This window comes from Epinephelus fuscoguttatus, linkage group LG7 (assembly GCF_011397635.1).
Source record: "Epinephelus fuscoguttatus linkage group LG7, E.fuscoguttatus.final_Chr_v1".
NCBI classification, from domain to species: Eukaryota; Metazoa; Chordata; class Actinopteri; order Perciformes; family Serranidae; genus Epinephelus; species Epinephelus fuscoguttatus.
Genome location: NC_064758.1, coordinates 4,825,919 through 4,848,184, shown reverse-complemented (window position 1 = coordinate 4,848,184; position 22,266 = coordinate 4,825,919). Strand labels below are relative to the sequence as shown.

General features: G+C 40.1%; 1 protein-coding gene across 2 annotated transcripts in view; it reads right to left on the bottom strand.

Annotated features, from left to right (window-relative positions):
• Positions 1-8,975: 8,975 nt before the first annotated feature.
• The window catches only part of plod1a (procollagen-lysine, 2-oxoglutarate 5-dioxygenase 1a), a 75,250-nt gene continuing 61,959 nt past the window's right edge, over positions 8,976-22,266 (bottom strand). The window contains exons 18-19 of one of the 2 annotated variants that reach the window (XM_049581663.1): positions 18,783-18,908; positions 8,976-12,397 (exon numbers count right to left, since the gene is read on the bottom strand). In XM_049581663.1, the coding sequence (XP_049437620.1) occupies positions 12,242-12,397; positions 18,783-18,908 (282 nt within the window). In that variant the 3' untranslated portion in view covers positions 8,976-12,241. Of the gene's footprint in view, positions 12,398-18,410; positions 18,537-18,782; positions 18,909-22,266 lie in introns of both variants that reach the window. The other variant, XM_049581662.1, reaches the window with a different exon arrangement.

Below are 22,266 nucleotides of genomic sequence, written 5' to 3'. Positions count from 1 at the left end.
GACTCGCTGCAGTATTTTGAATTTGAGTGCAGTAATCGTTTTGGCCACATTCTTACATACAGCACCTTTAAGGTCAGTGTTTGAAGGCTATTTTTTGCATGCAGGTCCTGTTCATTTCATTGTTGATGACAATCGTCAAAAACATCTTTTGGAATGAATTTTTCTTTCTCTTTCAGAAAAGGTAAAAACACTGAGTGCTTCATCTTTTCATGTTCACCCACACAAAGCCACAGAAGTGAGTAATAGTTACTTTTCTATTACTGTTTAGTGTAAAACTAAAAAAAATACAGCAGACTTTTTTGTTTTACATCTAAACTGAGGGAATAGCATATTTTCAGATAATTGTGTGGCGCTAATCTAATACATGTTGTTTCTTCTGTTATTTTGTTTATTTATTCTCAGTGGCCTATGATATGATATATTCCTCACTATTACAATTTTTTTTTCTCCACCTAGCCACTGACTGGATCACTAGAGACAGCTACGTCAGGCAATTATCAGGACCTGCACCACCTCCACCTGCAGCATCCAGACATGTAGATCATCTTCACTGACACCACGCAGAGATGCAGGTGGAATGCTACTGCCATTCCGGGAAGGATGGACAAGGCCCGCAGGTTTGTGTTATGGCTACATGTGTTCATTCATTAGGTGGCAGCTTTGTACATCACTCTCACACAAGGCTTGACATTCCTGGGCTATTAGTGAATGATGCAGTTTATTTCACCACGAGAGGAAATGCTGTTCTTTAAACAGAACCAGTGTGGGTTAAGACTTGAAGTAGACGTTAAAGCAACTGAAGTGAGAAAGCAGAAAGCAGGCTAGTAGAATTCACTAGAGCAGTACAGAGATGCTGTCACAGAAACACTGGAAATGACTCAACTCGCTTACCGCAATATGTCAGCACGTCGTCGACAAATAACAATTACAAAGCAGCCTAATTCACAAGAAACAAACATAGACTGCGACAAACAACAGCAAGACAGACATAAGCAAAAGAATATGGCAGGCAGGCAGTTGTTAAAGAGCGGACAGAGGCAGCAGTTGAGTATTAATGTGTACAGGTTTGATTGTTGATGAGCCATGATTTCAACTGTTTTGTGAAGAAATGGTATGAACTGAGTTCTCTGATGTGTACTGGTACTGTATTCCAGTCCTGCGACGCCTTAACTGAAAATGCTGAGTGGCTAAAGGCACTTTTCCTAATGGGTATGACACAGTCTCCTCGAGTTGCACCTCTTGTTGCCCGGTTATTGCTTGACCTCTGTGTGATGAAAGTTTGAAGTGGAGGGGGTGTGGTGTTATGTATGATCTTAAAAACAAGACAAAGGTTTGTGTACTTGATTAAATTGTCCGAGCTCAAAAGTTTGTATTTTGTTAAGATAAGGCAATGGTGGTAGTTATTTCATCTGCGATTCAAAACTTTGAGCGTTTGTTTGTACAGTGCTTCGAGAGGTTTTAGTGTTGTTTTATTGGCCTGAACGTAACTTGTCAAACAGTATGTGAGATGTGATAGTATCATTGTGTTCATGTACAATTTGGCTGTGTTGGTGTTCATTGAGTTTCTGATAAAACGGAAGTTGGGTAAGTTAAATTTGGCTCGATGACGAACTTTTTTAACATGGGATTTGAAAGACAGACGAGAATCGATCAGGATGCCCAGGTATTTATATTCAGAAACAACTTGCATTTTCCTGACAGCATTATGACTGGTTCTGGGGTGGTAGATGGATTTTTAGAGAAAAACATGCTGACAGTTTTAGTTGTGTTGAGTTGAAGGCATGATTGGTTTAGCCTGTTTGTGATGTGGTACAGTGCATTAGTGAGTTTTGCGGCAGCATGTTGTTTTGTGCTGCCATGGGCATAAATCACTGCATCATCAGCATATAGCTGGGTCTCCATGTCAGAGCACACAGAGGGAAAGTCATTTATATAGAGACTGAACAGAAGTGGTCCTAGTACAGACCCTTGTGGGACACCAGTGCAAGTTTTAAGAGCAGCCGATTGGTAGTTGTGGACCTTTACACACTGGGTTCTGTTAAGTAGATATGATTCTGTCCACTTGAGGGCGTTATGGGTAAAGTTAAATGTAGGGAGTTTGGCTATGAGCACCTAGTGGTTCACTGTGTCAAATGCCTTTCGCAGGTCCAGGAATACAGCTCCAACAGAGCCTCCTTTGTCCATCATGAGCTTTATCTTTTCAAGAAAAAAGCAGTTAGCAGTGTAGAGTGATGGGCTCGAAAACCAAACTGCATGGGATGCAGTGAAAAAGGGCTGTTGTTTAAGTGGTTAGTAAGTTGCTCTACTACCCACTTCTCTGCAACTTTGGACACCACTAGTAAGATGCTAACTGTTCTGTAATTACAGATAGCCTGTGGATTGCCCAACTTAAAAATTGGTGATATGACAGCTGTTTTTCAATTATTCAGGAATACCCCCTGTGAGATTGACAGATTGATAATCTGTGTAAATGGATAATGATGTTGATGGATAATGACATGAAATTAAAGAAGTTTTCAATTTTCAATAAAGGTATTAATGAAGATCATGTCCAGAGTTTGTTGGTGGTTTTTATGGTACATATCTGATATAATTTTAACAACAGCCAACATGTATAATATTGTAATAATGCAGAAACACAGCAATGGCTTTGCTAGAACTTGTAATTAATTGTTATTAAATGTTGCAAACAACACTCGACTCTGTAGCTCCTCTTAAGAAGAAGTTAACAAGGCAAACAAAGTTCACTCCTTGGTACAACTCTCAAACATGTAAGTTAAAACAAGGGGCAGGGGGCCATTGCCCCCCCCCCCCCCCTTTTACCCTCCTGCCACATTATTTTTAAGCCAAATCAAAGATATTACATTACTTACGGTAAAAAAGACTTTCACTCTTCACTTCCACTTATACGGTATGTAAAATACAGAGAGGGGCCATAGAGAGAAAGATACAGCCTTCAGCAGGCACTCAGTTGCGTGCACCTGTTACTGCCTCACCAACCCGGTAAAGCCTCGAGCATCCTCAGCAGGCTCCGGGTAGACTCTCAGCCGTCTGGCTCTATCCAACTAGCAGTAATCTCCACTAACCCTGGCACCATATTGTAAGAACTCCCCAGTTATAAAAAATAGAAATAAATCAAAAAGCGAGCCAAATTGTAGGCCTATCTGGTTCGCAATCAAACATTTCTAGCACTGGTGTGTTTTATTTTTTTCTCAATGCCCCTCCGCGGCTCCGTAGTGCACAAACATAAAACAAAAGAATCTGAATTTAAACTCAATTTGTCTGACTTACATTTATCTCTTTCATATCATGAGTGTACAGATCTATGCTTGTGATGTGATATGCAGCCTGCCTGACAACATAGGCTACAGAGGCCCTGGACCTGCCGCGCACAGAGGTGGAGCGGCGTTTTGATCAGGAGGGACTCCGCGTAGCTGCAGGGCGAGAGCAGGCACCTCTTGTGGCGTCTCAGGGGAAACGAGAGCGGCTAATAGAGCTTAGATTGGGCCCAAAAAATCCAGCCCGACCCGGCCGAGCCCGTGCACGTTATGTCCGGGACGGGATTTAAATTATGACGGGATTTTAATTATGATTTAAACCCGTCATTTTTCAATAAATTGGCTGTTATAAATAAGAGTATTAAACCACAATTCTTGTTATTTGAATGACAGAAATATAGGATCTTAATGAATGGCGCAACACGGAAGCATGATTAGCCTATGTAATAAAACAGGTGTTTATTTTAGGATCCAGGTGGTGAAGGGCTGTGTTCCAACAGGGGACAGCCCTCCATTCCGAACCAGCCCCACTCCGAAATTGATTTTCAATCAAGTTTGAGAATTGTATTGCGGAGTTTTCCACAGCGGCGACTGGATCTTTGCTCTCAAACCACAAAAAAATGTGATGGCACAACAGTCTCCTTCAGTACATTATTCTGTGCTTTCTTTTGATTTTCACATTGGCTAGTCATCCTGTTTAATTTGTCTTCTGACTAAATCGGAACCGCTGAAACAAGTTGTAGGAAGCCTCTGCAAGTAACTGGTTGCTGGCAGACACTCTGTGCTGCAATAAAATGGTTAATCAGCAGTGCCGTGCACTGTAGAGCCGATGCGCTGCTGGTTCTGCTGGCCTGAATAGAATATAATGTCTATAGCCTTACTGTTGTGTAGGAGCATTTATAGACTGAGCTGAGTAGTGATGCGCAGGTCGACCCGTAACCCGCGGGACCCGCAAATGGACCTGCAGGTCGGGCAGCAGTGATCGTCTGTTAAATCGGTCTGTAAATGATATTTTGACATTATTGGCTATTACTGTCATGGCATCCGAAGGTACTGATGCGTTGAGCAGGTGACAGTCCGCGGCCATTTTCAAAACACACTTGTGTCACGCACTCCAAAAGAAACTTGTTGAAACTTTAAACAATAATTTATTGTACAAAATGGGGGAAACAAACATTGACAAAAACGGTTCCATAATTCATATTAAATTCAAAAGATAACGAAAAAACAGCTATATAAAAATATGTAAACAAAAAAAAAAAGAATATCGAATACCAAATTTTCATAACGAATACCTACCCATAGAAACGAATATTCGAATATCCAAATATTTGGGTACAGCCCTATCTCCCTATGACTCTTTGTCTTTCTTCACCATCTTTTTAATGAGAGAGGACGAGCATGTAACTTGCTGCAAGATACTGCTGCTTTCACTAAAACACACTGCTGCTGCTGCTGCTGTTGCACAAGCTCACACTCAACGCAGGCTGTAGGCCTACTTAATCACTGATCACTATGCACCTTTAACTAGTCCCTATTATTAACTGGACATTACACAGGTAGCCACGCCCACACGGTGACAAACCCCAGACGCACAGCACTTTTTGGCCCCCCCACTTCTGAAATGAATCCGGCGCACCTGATTCACTCTATTTATGCTTCCCTGAGGTAAAATCGTTAGAAATCACTCTGTTAATGTCCATTGTTATGCGGATGATACACAATTGTATTTATCAATAAAGCCAGAAGAAACTGATCAAGTAACTAAACTTCAAAATTGCCTTAAAGACATAAAAACCTGGATGAGCACCAATTTCCTGATGTTAAATTCAGACAAAACTGAAGTTACTGTGGTGAGAATGAGCTGTGGACGCACTGGCTAGTGACGTCAGCAGCCAGGACTCCCTAATGACTCGAACTGATTCAGGTGTGACTGATTTGATTCAGGTGTGACTGATTGGTGAGCACGAGAGAAGGGGAGAAAACAAAAGACACTGACATGCTGCAATTCAGTTGGAGCACCTCGTTACTGTGGTTCGGCACTCTGTCAGGAGGGTGGGTGCCGTTCGCAACGATTTAGAACTGCCGGCGGTGAAGACAGGTAGCCTGGGGGGTTAGCTGTTCCGGGGCTAGGAGGGGAGGTCTGCTGCCTCCTGTAGTTAGATAGGGCCCGGGTTTAGAGAGTGCTGGAGCCATTATCGCTCCTTGTACACTGTTGCTGCCTGCTGTGACACTGACTGGCTGTGGCCAGATCCTGTTCACGCCGTCCATCAAAGCCGTTTACCCGGGGAGTTGGACGGCGACACAGGCTCAGACCCCGGGGGAGGGTCTCTTAAGTTTAACTGTCATTAATTATATGTGTGTATTTTTAGATTGTGTATAGGTCGGCCTATTTCATAGTTTAGTAGTGTGGAGAGGGAGGGCTGTTGGGGAGGAGCAACCAAGCCGGCGACACTTACTGGATTCCTCTTAAAGTGTGTATTTTTGCATTGCAGTGCTTCCCGTTTAAAGTGTGTATTGTTGTATTGTAGTGCCTCCAGTTAGAGGGTGTAAAGCTTAACCTACCTTTTGAATGGTTTTGCCATAAGCTAAAGTTTAGCCCTGTGTGTACTGTAGTGGGTTTTCAATTTGTGTGCTGTGTTGAGTTTTGCAGTGCCTCTTAAAGGGTGTAAGCATACCTGAATGGTCTGTGTGCGGAAGTCGCCTAAATTAATTGGACCCTTTGTTGTCCTGGGGGGACTGGTTGCTCCCTACTTACCTGTAGCTCTCCTCGCTGTTTAGGAAATGTGTTTCACATTGCGATGAATAAATAAAGATTATTTTATATATTACCTCCCTGCAACTGTGCTTATTTGAAGGTCTGACATAGCAGTATTTCCTGCTAAATTGGGAAAACCCACATTTATTACAGTATTGTTCTTGGCCCCAAACACCTCAGAGACTCTTTATCTGATGACATAGTTTCTCTGGATGGCATTGCTCTGGCCTCTAGCACTACCGTAAGAAACCTCGGAGTAATATTTGACCAAGATTTGTCTTTTAATTCTCATTTAAAACAAACCTCACGGACTGCATTTTTTTCATCTGCGTAATATTGCGAAAATTAGGCCTATCCTGACCCGAAAAGATGCAGAAAAATTGGTCCACGCTTTTGTTACTTCAAGGCTGGATTACTGTAACTCCCTATTATCAGGTAGCTCTAATAAGTCTTTAAAAACTCTCCAGCTAATTCAGAATGCAGTGGCACGTCACGTGTACTAACAGGAACTAAGAGGCGAGAACACATTTCTCCTGTTTTAGCTTCTCTGCACTGGCTCCCTGTAAAATCCAGAATTGAATTTAAAATCCTACTGTTAACTTATAAAGCTCTAAATGGTCAAGCTCCGTCATATCTTAGAGAGCTCATAGTGTCATATTATCCCACCAGAACACTGCGCTCTGAGAACGCAGGGTTACTCGTGGTCCCTAAAGTCTCCAAAAGCAGATCAGGAGCCAGAGCCTTCAGCTATCAGGCTCCTCTCCTGTGGAATCATCTTCCTGTTACCGTCCGGGAGGCAGACACCGTCTTCACATTTAAGACTAGACTCAAGACTTTCCTTTTTGATAAAGCTTATAGTTAGGGCTGGCTCAGGCTTGCCCTGTACCAGCCCCTAGTTAGGCTGACTTAGGCCTAGTCTGCCAGGGGACCTCCTATAATACACCAGGCACCTTCTCTCCTTCTCTCTCTCTCCTTTGCTAACACTCATGTCCTGTTACTGCATCTCTCCGCTTTACTGAATGTCACTAACTCGGCTTCTTCTCCGGAGCCTTTGTGCTCCACTGTCTCTCAGATTAACTCGTATCGCAGCGGTGCCTGGACAGCGTGACGTGTGTGGTTGTGCTGCTGCCATGGTCCTGTCAGATGCCTCCTGCTGCTGCTGTTATCATTAGTCATACTTCTACTGTTATTATGCACATGTGATTATTGTCACACATGTATACTATCATATATTAATATATACTTTCAACATATTGTACCACAATAGCCGTAATTATAATTATAATATTATTACTTTCATTAATGCTGTTGTAAGCTACTGTCATTACCATCTGTCCTGCATCTCTCTCTCTCTCTCTCTCTCTCTCTGTCTCTCTTTCTGTCTCATTGTGTCATACGGATTACTGTTAATTCATTATGTTGATCTGTTCTGTACGACATCTATTGCACGTCTGTCTGTCCTGGAAGAGGGATCCCTCCTCAGTTGGTCTTCTGAGGTTTCTACCATTTTTTTCTGTTGGCACCAGTCATTCAGGTTTCAGTGTGGATACCGTTTGAATTACAGTAAAAGACAAACACTTGTGTTAAGAAATGCTGGATCACAATGGATCATGTACATACAGATATACCAGCTACACAGGATAGGTCCATGAATGTCTGCTTCAGTTAAAGACTAACTACCTTATGGGGATTTAATCTGTTTTGCAACCAGCTCCAAGTGGTGAGTCAATGGATAGCTGTTTTTTGCACTTCAGCATAGGGAAAATGAAAAAAACATCTGTGATGGTTAACACACACATATTGGAAGTGTTACATAACAGCTACAGAAAATAAATTGTCATTGTGTTACATTTCATGGAAGGTTATCCACTGAAGGTCATTGTAACAATTTCATTACACACAACAAAATTCCATGTCTTTTCCAAAACTTTCAATGATTTCAACTAATTACATGACTTTTCCAGGCCTGGAAAATGTGATTATGAAATTCTGTGACTTTTCCAGGTTTTCCATGTCCGTGTGTATAACCACAATGTTATAAAATGGATATCAACATGTGAGGCAGTGTCTTTTCAATAGCGCTGATGTGATGTAGCAAGGAGCGACCAGTGACAAGCCCAGCCCAGTGTAGATGGCCAATCACAGAACAGAACCAGCCAATCACAGCACTTCAGGGCAGGACTTCACAACAGGACTACACAAAGCCAGTGGGAAAAATAGACTGAGAAATCAAAACAGACCACAGCATGCAGGGATAAGCTGGGTTATTATGAATTTTTATATTTAACTTTTCCCAAATCCTGTCAGACATACAGCAAACACATCTGTCTTCCTAAAAAAGCATTAAGTATATAGTTTTGATAGTTTTGTTTTGTTTCTTTTTTTTTCATTCATTTGGACCTGGACAGGTTGCTGGACTATCACAGGGTTGACACAGACAGACCTTTTACTCTCACATTCACACGAGCACCTTAGAGTCACCAATTAACCTGCATGTCTTTGGACTGTGGGAGGAAGCTGGAGTACCCGGAGAAAACCCACAGTGACATGCCGACTCCACACAAAAGAGCTCCTCCACCCTGGGTTCAAACCAGAAACCCTCTTGCTGTGAGGCAACCATTGCACCACCATGTCACCCTTGTTCTTCTTTTAGTGAAAATATATTATTTTTGAAAATGCCTCAACTGCACTGATATTCACTGTCTGTGTCTCAAACACACCCCATGTTGGATAAAGGGTTATGACCCAAAGTGTCCAAAGCGGAGGAGGAGCAGATGCATCTGCTAGAGCAAATTCTCATTTATTCTATTTGCAAGGACAACATACATTAATCATTATTTCTGTAAATGTGCCAGTGCTAGCCAGCTGGCTAATTTTCAACTGCAGTCCTTTGGCAAGATGATTTGAAACCAGTAAAATTAATTATTTATAAATAATTAGCTCACAGATTGGTCTGATTCCCATACCTGAGGTTTATTTCTGATTAAAGTTTAAAAAAAAAAAAAAAAAAAGACAGACTGCATAGTTAATCGGACTTTTCATATCACTGTTATTGTATTCAAAGCACAGTGATGGCTTGTAACAAGAAATTACAACAGTGTGTGTTACACTTTTACTAACTCAACTGACTGACATCTGTGAGTGCAAGAGGAAAACTAAACTCAGATTCCAATATGAAATCTAAAAAAAAGCAGTTATATTGTCAATGCCCAAAAAAAAGAGGAGTATGTCTTTTATCAAATAAAATATACACAAAATAAATAAGAGGAACTTGACAGACTTTGGTGTGTCTCAGCTCAGGAAAGAGTAAAAGAAAAGAATTTCTTTGGATACAGAGAAAGACAGCATTACTTACTCACTGAAGTAAAATTCAACAACATAAATATGTTTTTTAGAAACATTTCTAATAAATCTGAGCTGGTGATTTCCTGAGAGAAGTCCAGCTCAAGGCCCGACAGGATCAACTAGATTCCTGATCCACATCACACACTCCAGACCAAACGGGAGATCCAACAGCTGCTCCACAGTGGCTCCATGCGTTATGGTGACGACAACGATATAAATGACTCATCCATTCCTCACATAGCTAGATGACCAAGAAAATTCCATTGGAGAAAATCTTATATGTAAAACAAATGTTGTGCAAATTCAGTGTAATACATTGTTAAAGCATTATGCAACAGAAGGCACAAACCTGGAGTAGACAATGAAGCCCTGTAAAGTGTACCTTCAAGACTGAGTCTTGAGATCAAGGACAAGTGTGCTTAAACAACTGCATATTCTTAAACATTTTTCATTGACATTAGTACTAACTAAAATCACCAGAGGCCCCACAATAGGATATCATCACGATACTTAACTCATGATACAATATTATTACGATCTTAAACATGTTGCGATACGATAAGTATTGTGATACAACATGCTGTGATTTGTTACCTCTTTTCAACTGCAGATTATGCCCCCAAAGGTAAACTAAAAAAAACTTGACATGCATCGATATGACATTGCCATACAAAAATATTGCGATGCTGTGCTATATTGATTTTCCTCCCACCCCTCATACTAACCAGTTGACATATAATAAAAAATTGACTTTTTAGACAGGGAGTGACTGACACGCCTCGTAAACAATTTTCAATTAGAGACAAGAGGACAGGTAGGGAGGAGACTTGACAGGCTGAGTGACAAGTGGGCACAATCCTGTGAAACAGTGCTCATCTAATGCACACACACACCCCTTTTTCCTATGTGACAGTCAGTGTTATTCAATGGATGTTTCTGAGTTTCCTGAAAATGTAGAGCTGTTTGGAGTTATCTGGACATAAACAGGAGGGCCTTCACATGGAAGAGTGTCAGAGCCAGACTGGATGCGTCAGGTAATGTTACAACTGGTATTCTTTTTAAGTATGACTATGCTAATTTAGCTTACTTTAGCTATTGCTAGTCAGTGGTTGGCATTAAGACTGTGATTGTCACAATAGCCCCGTTTCCACCAAATGTTTTCGGTATAGTACCTTTGGAACCAAAAATAACCCTTCAGACATGGTACCTAGACCCTAGATCCATTTAACGTTTCCACAGCAAACAGCACTCTTAAATGTGGGTGGGGTTATTGTCACTCATTGTTTGGTCCAGCACACAGAGGGAAGTTTGCACTTTGATCATCGTCCACAGAACGGGGTTGCACACTGACATTTTTAGAACAACACAGATCAAGCTGTAGTGAGAGTCTCTCTCCATGGGATATTTAAAAACAGCAGGTCTGTGGATTTAGTCCTTTTTAGGCAAGCGCAGGGGCTTAGTGTTGCCACAGTCCACAGGAACTAAAAGTGTTTGTCATCCAAGAGAGAGAATAAAAACTTATGGAATGGTCAAAGTTATCATATTGAAATTAAAGGTGTGTTGATGAATTCAAGTGGTCAACTCAAGCATTGAGTAACATTACAAGTAAATATTCCACCTTAAAGTTGCCGGCAGTTGTCCCAGTGAATTAAATAATTATTTTCTCAGTCTACAGCTGCTGTGAGAGGCAGCAAAACATCCTTTCATTTCATAGTTATAGTTAAAACTTAAGTTAAACTTAATATTATGGACTTAAATCACTGGATTCTACAATTGCCGTAATGCAGTCGCTGCCCTTACCTGTTGCCCTGCACATTCCCAGTTTACAATGGCTGTCCGTTAAAAATGTGGTGACATATCTTATCATCACATGATAAGTGAAAACTGAATTTAATTTTCCCTTAAATCTCTGAATTCTAAAATATACATCTGTAGTGAAGTTCCAAGATCCAAGTGAACAATTTGTGTTCCAACATATTTACTACAGGGAAGACTAAAGACCTTCTTCTTTAGACACAAAGGCATGTGCCAACATTTTTCCACAACTTAGTTTAGAACTGGGACTAAAGTAACACATCCATTTTATCAGAGAATAAGGACAAAATGTGATGATGTTGGTGTGTCAAGTGTGTGAACCCAGACAAACTCTTATCCTGTAAACACTGCTTGTCCCCAGGTTTGCCTCATGTCAGATCAGTGTGATGCTAGTGCGATAGTGAGATATATCTGGATTTTACCATGTACCATGTGAACACAATATCAACTCAACTCAGGAATTATGATACACAGAATGTAATAACCACTGCCTTATCATTTCAGATGATGCTGTGATGAAGTGATGCACATTCATAAAATCAGTCACAATACGATGAACCAACAAGTTAACTTCAGCCTTTCAAAGCACTGGAGGTCCTGGGCCCTGGGGCCTTGACTACATTCGTAAAACTTGGTCTGCTTTTGTTTGAGTTATAGCTATAATGCTATCAAATTCTGAAAAGAAAACTGTGTTTGACAGATGACATGTGTTAGTCATAAACACTGTGTGAAAAGATCTCATCTGTGGAGACGTGAATGAAGTGTTACTTTTGCACCAGTTCTCTAACCTGGTGATAACATGTCCTTGTTCTGTTATGCATCTGTGTTTTACGGTTCATCAAACAGCACTGATATTCTCCTGATAATCAGGTGATCAGAATTATAAATTGTGTATACTTATTTAAGCAAGGCAGAAATAATATCATCATTCTGGACATTAAAACTAACATCAGAAGCTAAAGAGCAGTTGTGATGCTGAAGGATGCGGCCAGTGTGTGTCCTGTTTGGTCTTGACAAGGTGGTGATGTGTGCCATCTTTGGAATTTCAGGGATCCACAAAGGAGACTGCGATGTACCGAACACCGGAGGTGGTCGGCAGGCCTTCGTGGTAGTGGGTGAGGCGGCCTGGGTGCATGAGGGCCCAGCCTTTGCGAGGAGCCTGAATGGAGCAGTCGTAGCGGAGAAACCTGCATCCACCACCCTGCAGTCACAACACAACATAAATTACCAAAATGTAATGTCAACAGTCCCTGGCTATACTGTTCACTGTTTCTTGGCAACACCATCAGCCGCTCTGTACTGACTTAATCATTACCGTTACCATCCAGATTTTAAATCCTGAATATCAAACATAATTGAAATGAAAAAACTAATGAATTTGGGTTGAAAGGTTTAAGACTGGATCTGTAAAACTAAAAATTGGCCAAAACCTCCTGAAGTCTGAGCCTGGCTTTAGATGACAAATCTGCTACTTTTAAATCCACGCCAAAATAATCTAGGCTGCTCTAACTGTAAATCAAGGATCCCCAACAATGCCCAAAGCATGTGGCTTGTTAATACAATATATTATATTATTATTCTATATATGAATATTTACCCAACAGAGGAACATTTATTCAATTATATTAGAAAAGCATGGTAAGATAAACAGCATGGGCATTTATTGTTGCCTGAATGACACAAAACCTAAAAGATTCTGGGTTTTTGAGAAAACATTCAGGGCTGGAGCCCCAGATAAAGAAATATAAGCAAATGACTAATGGCTTTCCATAAAACTTCAATGAAAAGCCTACTCCCAATTAAACGGCCTGTCCTTTCCACTAGCCATTGTTTGTGAAAATGTGTGGCTACACACACACACACACACACACACACACACACACACACAAAGCTGGCTCCCTCTGAAGCTGTCATAAAGTCAGAATATGTGTCCATTCCTCGATTACCCTGCAAGTTAGATTTGTAATTGATATGTTATTTGAAGCCCAATTTTTGTACAACTAATGTCTATACTGGTTCACATCAACAATGTGATCGTATTTCTCATCTTTGCTGAGCAACAGTTATGCGTATAAGGAATTAAAGGTCTGTCCCATATAGACACCTGTCCCAATATAGGCCTGTTGAGTTCAGTGATTGAAGCAAACAATAGCTCGGGTGTATTAATTGATGTTTTATGGTAATTTCATTTAGCTGCTTAAGTTTCAGAGTCCTGGTACTGTTTACGTGGGCTCACAGTGATACTGTCATGTTTACTGGGACGCCCGAACACAGCAGAGCCGTTGTAAATGTTACTGGTATCACCTGTTCATTTCCTGCTATGATATGTTAAAATGATTTCTTGGATAAGTCTATAGTGTAATTTACATTACTGACCATTTTCCAGAGCATTATGTTAATTTAATGTCTTCAAGGCAGCTGTTGGTTTCAGTTCATTTTTGCAAGAATCAACTCCTAATTGTCTGAGATACAGATGGGTGACACATGGAAAGAAACTCCTGAATAAATGAACATAACGAATGCATGTTCATTCCTCCACACACCTGGGGAATCTATAGCAAGCAGCACTGAAGCTGCTGTGGAACAAGTCTCCACACCAACACTAACACTGTATGTTGACGTTTACTATCATTTGTCACCCATCTGCAGCTCATCCATCTAATGATGGACTCAAATTCACTTTTCCTATAAAACTGTCACTAACATGCTTTCCCCCCTGTTGGAACTAAGATTGTTTTGTCACTGAATGCATCCCCAAGAAATTGGTACTCGCTCGCAACTTTATTACACATCAGTGCAATTAGATTTTCATAGTAGACTGAAATCAGCTGCATTGACGTTTATTGTGTGCTTTTCAGCAATAATGCTAAATTCTCTACCATTTACTGTATTTGAAGCAGGCTTATGGGAAGGCCTTTATGTCTCATTTCTCCGGCACTTCCTCCTCGTTTACCTGTTGACACATTCACGATTAGGTCCATTTCCACAACACTGATTTCAGTACAACAGAGATACATTATACTCATATTATACTATATACAAATTGTTAAATATCAACGCTTGGTGGTCCATTCTCATCTGAAACGGATGCACAAAAGCATGGGCGTAGCAGACACGGACAGATACGCGCACTTCCCGTATCTGTGCCCTCTGTCCTCCGCACTTTTCGTTTTTAAGCACCATGAGTAGGCGGCGCCAGGCAGCATACATATGCTGCCATGTTGTGATCTGAATCAATTGCACAGATGTGTGCTGCTGGGCAGTGCTGCTGTGTTAACTATGTTCAGCAAACCAGCCAGCAAGAAGCAAAAAACTTTGCAGTTTCTTCCAAACAAACCGTGTAAGTTGAGTAATGCTGCTGCATGTAGATAATTTTAGCTAAATGATGACTAATTAATAGATGCCAATATATCAAGTTAAGCGAGTTAACAAGAACACTAATTGTTACCTGTTAAATCGCTTGCTAGCTAGTTTCATGCTAGGAATAAACCCACTCCTTAATTTCTGCGCAGAACTTGTGCTCACTATTGCTTTGCACATATTTTTTTAATCTTTATTGCCACAATAGAAAGAGCAGGGTCAGGGAGGAGACAGTGGACCAGAGGCCAGCAAGGATGATCATGCAGGGTCTTCACAGGTGAGGAGAAACAATATCTATAGCATAAACGTGACTTTGCGATCAATTCCCACAGCTATGTCACCACTACTATTCTTAATCCTATTATAAATTTTGCTGATAGTAGATTTGATAGTATATAATTTTAAAGAACTAAAGTCAGGTCCCCTGGTCCTGTACTGTGGCTGTTTGTGGTTATGTGGTTCTTTAGCCGCTAAGGAGAGGTGCAACTGAATACGTGAGGAAACAAAGTCTTTCACCCTGGAGACTGATGCTCATGTCCTGTGTGAAACCAAAAATCAATAAAGTTGTATTACGTTGTAATGCATCATATTACCTTATATTACATTAGTTACAGAATTTTTATTTCAGTCAAAGTGATTTTTTTTCCCAAACCTAACCATGTGCTTTTGCTGCTTAAACCTAAGGATGTCAACTTAAAAACAAAGTTTTTTTTTTACCTGCATTCTAAATGTTTTGAAAAAGACTATGCATTCAGCTGGCACACACATTTCCTGTAAAAACTAAAGTTTATTTTAAAAAGAAACGATACAGGTAACAAAATTAACACGTCATTCCTAAACATCTAAAACTGATGCAGGAGGGTACCGAGAGCATCATAGTTTGACATGACATGCCACTGAACAAGTGTTGCTATTTGCTGAGTTGGGAGTAAGAATGTGTGGCATTTGGCAGTCGCTAGCTTGGATTTTTGGGAGCCAGGGGTGACCATATTTGGGCAAGAGGGTGGAGCTTTGGCAGAGTGAGGTGTGGATCTGACTCATGAACTATGGCGAAACCTCACAGACAGCCTTTCACTTCACTCAAAGCATCCACGCCCCAAATGACACTTAACTTAAAGCCTTAATAAAATATAAACAGATGAGTTATATAAAAATGTATTATCCGCACAGCTGTCATGAGTTGGGAAATTAGCTATAGAGACCAAAACCTTTTTTTTTTTTTTTTTTTAACCAGCTTGTAAACATGTTTATTTCTGCTGTAAAGTTGGGCATTTTAATGTGGGGATCTATGGGAAGTGACTAACTCTTGGAACCAGCCTCAATTGGCCATAAGGGAAACTGCAGTTTTTGGCACTTCCACTTTGTTGGCTTCATTTTTTATCCCTGGAGGTTGATTCCAATCTCCTCTTGTTTGAAGAATTTTTCTGATCACTGTCAAGCTGCTGTCAGTGAAACTCTCCACTTCCTGCTTCGATATTTCACATGATAAATCTCCAAGCTGCTCAATTGCTATAACCTCTCCTTTTTCTTGTGGGTTTTAATGTGAAAATTGTTGACTTTAGGGGCGTCGGTGGCTTAGTGGTAGAGCAGGTGCCCCATGTACAAGGTTGTTGCCGCAGTGGCCCGGGTTCGAATCCAGCCTGGGGCCCTTTGCTGCATGTCATCCCCCCTCTCTCTCCCCCTTTCACACTTACCTGTCCTGTCCATTAAAGGCAAAATGGCCAAAAAAATAATCTTTAAAAAAAAGTGTTGACATTCATCAACTGTAGCTTATCAGTGACTGAAAAAAAAGGCAAAGTGGAAGCAACTACAAATAATGAGTAAATGAAACCTTATTTCAGTTTAAAAGACAGTGTTTTCAGCAGAGTAGTGACTATAACATACCTCTGTTCTACTAACAGACTTCGTGCTGTAGAAATGGACATTATACTGAATTTAATTTGCCTTATATATTCTGCCATGTCATTAATACCAACTTCTATTTGAGAATTTAGGGTGTGTGATTTCTAGTTAATAGCCTTTTACAAGCAAAACCACTTGTGTTGTTGTTAGAATAATGACTATGACTAATCCAACATACCACACTTAAAAAATGTAAATATTCAAAACTGTTAGGTTCAATCCTCAAAAGCCTTCTGTGGGAATCCCTATGCATGACATATATCATCACAACAGCTTTACAAATGACAGAACCTGTATTTAGCAGCTGTTTCTTCTCAGTTTAAATCCATGTAGCATAAACCAATACCACTGTGGACTAATAGCTGATTGTTTCGTCCACTTTATTGAAGATGCAGGGAAACAACATGGATGCAACAATAAAAACAGCTAGCTTCAGCTTCATGTGTCATGCAAAGAAGACAGACTCACAAACAGAGAAACAACACAAATGGAAAGTTTGAAACACCAGGGATGTAGATGTACATGCCAGAAATATGATGGCATTCCATTTTCAATGATATGATTATGATTTCAGCACCATGCTCTATCAAACCTCTGTGCTACACTGTTGTTGGGGCTGCTCTATGTTCCTGTGAACATTTATATTCTCCGAGTATTGTGTATGTACTGCTTAGTAACTGTGGTAATTTCATAAAAGGTCCAGTGTGAAGGCTTTATGGTAGGAGTGGGGGAAAAATCAATGCAGCACAGTATCACAGTTTTTTTGTGTGGGTATATTGTATCTTCACACAATGTAATGTATTTAATTTTTATCATATAAATTATTAATATTACACATTCAAATTACATTTAAGCAAGCCTACTAGAATAATATAATCAACAGACATGAAAACTTTATTTTATTAAATAAAACAGATGTTGACAAAGTTTTCTTTTGGGGACATAATTTACGGTTGAAAAAGGTAATAAATTGCAATATATTTTATGCAATACTCAGCAGCTTTTTTTTAGTTATTCTTTTCTCCTCTTCATTCATTTAGTTTAGGGTGGTGAGGGTCTGTGTAGTGGATGGGTAGGTAATGGGAGGGCTGTTGAATGTTGCTGTTGTTATGAATCCATTGCCTGCTGCACTGACTGTATTGCTTGTTTTAAAAACTGAAAAATAAACCTTGATTAAAAAAAGTATCATGATAATATTGTATCGTGAATCCTCTGGTGATTCCCAGCCAAAAATATATTGGCAGAAATAATATTGATAACTGTGTTTTCTTTAGTGTATCATCACCTGAAAATAAGAATCCCTGTGTTTTTGTTACCTTAGAATATATCTACATGTGGAGCAGGTCCTCTTCTACTGAGTCCACCATGTTGTTTCTACAGTAACCCAGAAGAGACAAACCAAACACTGGTTCTAGTTTAGAGCCATTCACCTTTTCATGTTGGCCACCGTAATTCTCCTTCACACTTGGCATACCGAAGAAGTTTCAGTTTGTTGCAATCCGCAACTTCACTGCTAGATGCCATTATATCCTACACACTAGACCTTTAAAACATGTTGTTTTTTAGATATAAGTAAATTTATATTATGATTCTGATTGTTCTGATTATAGTGTGCATGCTGTCTTCCATATTATATTATATATTATATTTTGTGGGTCATGAGAATTTTTAACTGTTTCATTCCTTATTCAAATACAACTATTTTAAAAGGAACGTCTCAAATTGTTTTATAAGTTACTGAATCCTATCTTGCCTATGTTTGTATCAGCTGACAACACAGTCAGTGTACTTCTGATTTAACATACTCCATCTGCCAGGCTTATATGAACAGTTGGGAATATATGTTGGGTAAGACAACATTTTGTGCTGACTAACTGTTCTTTTAGGATGCAGTAACTGTGAGCTACGTGTTGGAAAATATCATATTTTTACCAACCTCCAAACGCACTCACCTGGTAATCAAGGCCCACTTGGTTGAGTGCAATGTTTATAGTGAATGTGGAGGCATCATGGTGTGGCCTCAAAGACGGCTGCTCATCTGGTTTATACCTAACTACAAAGGCCAAGTCAAACTGAGCCTGCAAACACACAGACAGAAATGAGTCATGCAAGCATTCGCAGAGAAACTGGTCATCTGGCCACAGGCAGTGTGTGTGTACACATGTCCACCCCTCGCAGCTCCTGCTGAAAACAGAAAAGCATCAGCTTGGTTCCCGGTCCAGCATTCACTTCCAGAGATGGAGCAGCGAAGCAGAGAGAGAAGTGCAGATCACCTGCATCATCATATCCTAGCTTCTATTACCTGCCAGCTCCTCCCCATTTACCTGGTAGTCAATGCCTTTGCTGTTGAGAGCTATGTTAATAGTGAATGTGGAGGCATCGTGGTGAGGGACGAGCAGGGGCTGCTCGTCAGGTTTGTACCTCACCACAAAGTTCAGGGGAGTGGAACACTGATGAGAGAAGACATGTTAGTCAGCAGAGAACAGGAACCCATGAGAGAGCTGCAACTGGTGGTTGCAGTCACTTTCAATAAGTCTACACATTATCTTACACATTCTTCAGCTAATCTATAAAATGTTGAACATAATGAATCATATGTTAACAGTGTCTGTAAACTGCTCATTTCTTCCTACAGTGTTTTTTAATTCCCCTAAATGAATATAAATCAGCTATCAAAATTGCTGATGATTCATTTTCTGATTCATCTGGTTATTTATAAATTAACTGAAATGCCAAGAATTACTATGTTTTGATAAAAAAGCAGCCCTGTTTTGCTTTGCTCTATAAAAAAGTAATACAGCACCATGGTAAGCCAAGTCATAAAAGCTGGTAATATTTCTATCTTAAAGCATGAGTCAGATGATACTCCATATTTTACGTATTGACAGTCAATCTTGTGCAGAGTCAAACCAACATTAATCTCTATAAACAGATATCTGCAGATGTATGAGGAATCTGTAGGCAACAGGACAGGATTTATCACAAACGTTCTGGTTTCTGTTTGTAGTCCAAGTTGTATTGATCAGTTACATTGGAGCGCAGTTTGGTTGCCTGCCGGCAAACTGTCAGTGTGGAGAGCAATAGAGGCAGAACCCATTAGCTGAAATCTCGAAAACCATCGGCATTCATCTGAGGATGATTTAGCTTTTAATTAGCTATTTACTAATTCACCTGCATTCATATGCAGATATCTGTTTATAGATTTTGGCCAAAATGTTGTCTGTACCTGTCTCAAGTTTCTAATCAAACTTTTAACAATGACAGTCTTCTCCTGCATATCTGCTGGCTACACCAGAACCCCCAATATATTGACCGTTGCCCCCAGAGGCTTTTCTGTCAGACCAATCGCTAATGGGTTCCATTACTGAACCAACAATCAATGTATCCACTAACAAGTATTGGGTCTATCGAAGCCCGAAGCATCTTCTTCCTCTGTGCCATAGAACTCCATTGTTATCCATCAGTGAGCCACACTAGATACGTTTACGTGAAAGAGAAAATTGATTTATTGTGTTAGACCGACTAAAACCGGACTTTTAAAACACATTTAAACATGTTAGTCTGACTGAAATTGTACTAAATCTGACAGTCTGGAGAAGGGCAACTGTGGCCCGAAACGTCACTCCGTGATGATGGAATAAATGGACCTAAAAAGGGAGCTGAAGTGTGCGGACTTTTCTTTGTTTGTTTGGTTTAATTCTTTTAGTCCAGCACCTTCTTCACTTTTTGGATGTGTGCGGCTGCTCTTTTTATATTCACTCAATCAATATGGACAATAATTCATATCTTGGTATTTTCTACGAAATGGGCTTCATGTTCAGTTGCAAGCTGATCCATGGCTAAAGTCCCCTGTTATTTTTACTGCATGTGTTTTTCCATCACATAGCAGGGCAGGTAAAAGAAGTTTACCTGTTGGAGGTGAGCTGTTTGCAGAGCTGCAGTAAGAGCCTGTTGTCTGCTGCTCCTCATCAACATCTCACTGACTGTTTCTGATTTTAATCTTCCTCCCTGCCATATTATTACACTTGCCTTAATTCGAGAGAAGCCGAAAGCAAAGTTCCTCTAATTCAATGATAAACACATTTAATTTCCTATAGATTCTTCACAATAAAAGTCCCCCGTTATTTTTTTATGTAAAAACTTTTATTGTGAAACAGCAAAATAAGGAAATCTTGTGTTTTTGGGCAGCAACTTCACATAACTTCTAATACGGCCGATAATGGAGATGAAACAGTAAAATAAGGTAGATATCTAAAGTAAAAACAGGACGCAGAAGAGAAACTAAACTCCAAACCACAGAGATTCAGTTAGAAGCTACAAAAGTACTGAGAGATAAACACACAGAGACTTTTAAAAATGCCTTTCTCTCTGATCTCCTGTAGACCGAGGTGAGGAGAGTCTCGCAACACACATGGCTTGTTTGAGGGGGAAAAGCAGGGTTGTTGGGTGTTGGCTGCATTCAGTGAGACATCACTGCCACCCGCTCTGGCACAGCTGATGATGGAAATGCATATCAGTGCAGAATGGCTTGATTTGGCTCGGCTAAGAGTGAAAAGGCCCACAATACTGGAGGTGTGTTACTGCGGTAACTTCTTTCATATCACAGACTAATTTAGTGTAGCATGTGCAACATATAAACTGATGTCGCACTGTAGACTAATTAACAGACAGATTAAACAGAGGATGCACTCTCTCTGAGTGTTGATGGAGAACTTGTGAGTGAGTGAGTGAATGAGTGAGTGGGTGGGCCGGAGCTGTGTGAGAGTGTGAGTATGAAAGAGGAGACATGAACACTGGTATGGGTTATGTAACGCAACTTGACCCTATATCGATATAAACGGTACTGTCTAAATCTATATCTTGCTTGAAAATATATCGATATATCGTACATAGTCGCCAAGCTCTAATACTTGCCTATGTGACTGCATATGTAACTTAACATATGTAAATATAAGTTGCCCACCATGGTACCAGTTTGCCGCTAGCTAAGCATAGTTAACTCGTTTGTTGGTTGTTTGGTTATGCAATAGGTGAACTGGAAAAAGGTCCAAAAATAGCAAGCTGAAAGGGGGCATATCACCACCTAATGTAGCAGAGTTAGGAATACTTCAGTCAATGAATGAATTCCCCTCCCATGCTTGTATACTGGGACAAGGATAGTAGTCCAATTAAATAATATAGTGGAGCTATAAACATAGCCTGACTTAACATGTAAAAGAAAAAATGTGTTACTGGGTGACATGTTCCTTCATTACCATCAACACACACTGTAGTTTATTCTGGCTCAATCTGACATACACCGTCCTGCTGTCACAAAAACTCACTAGAGCACCAAATGTGAATTAATCCGCCGCTGAAAGTAGTCCCCAACGAATGCATTACTTCCTCCTGTTAGAGTAATCTTTCTTTAAAAACTATAGCAAGCAGCTGTTTTAGAAAATCACAGAGCCTTTTATTAAAATGAAACTGCATATTAATGGGAAATGTTAAAGCTTTTATGACCTAGCTAGTATTTTAATGCCAAGTGTCATCAGCTGTTTCTAGGACATTTAATGGTTTCCCTCAAACAAAAAGTTGCTGTCTTGTCTGTTTAAACTTCCCTCCTAAAGATAGCAGGACTGGAGTCTCCTGGCTAATTTATAACACCGTCAGTTTATGATACTGACATCAGACCTTTATTTATTACACGCCTCAGTAGTAGGATATCAGTGTTCTTTTGTATTGACAGTTTTAGGACCATCTAAGACCTGCCAGACATCTGACAATGTCTGTGCTGAAAATAAACAGACAAGCTGCAGACAAAAATAA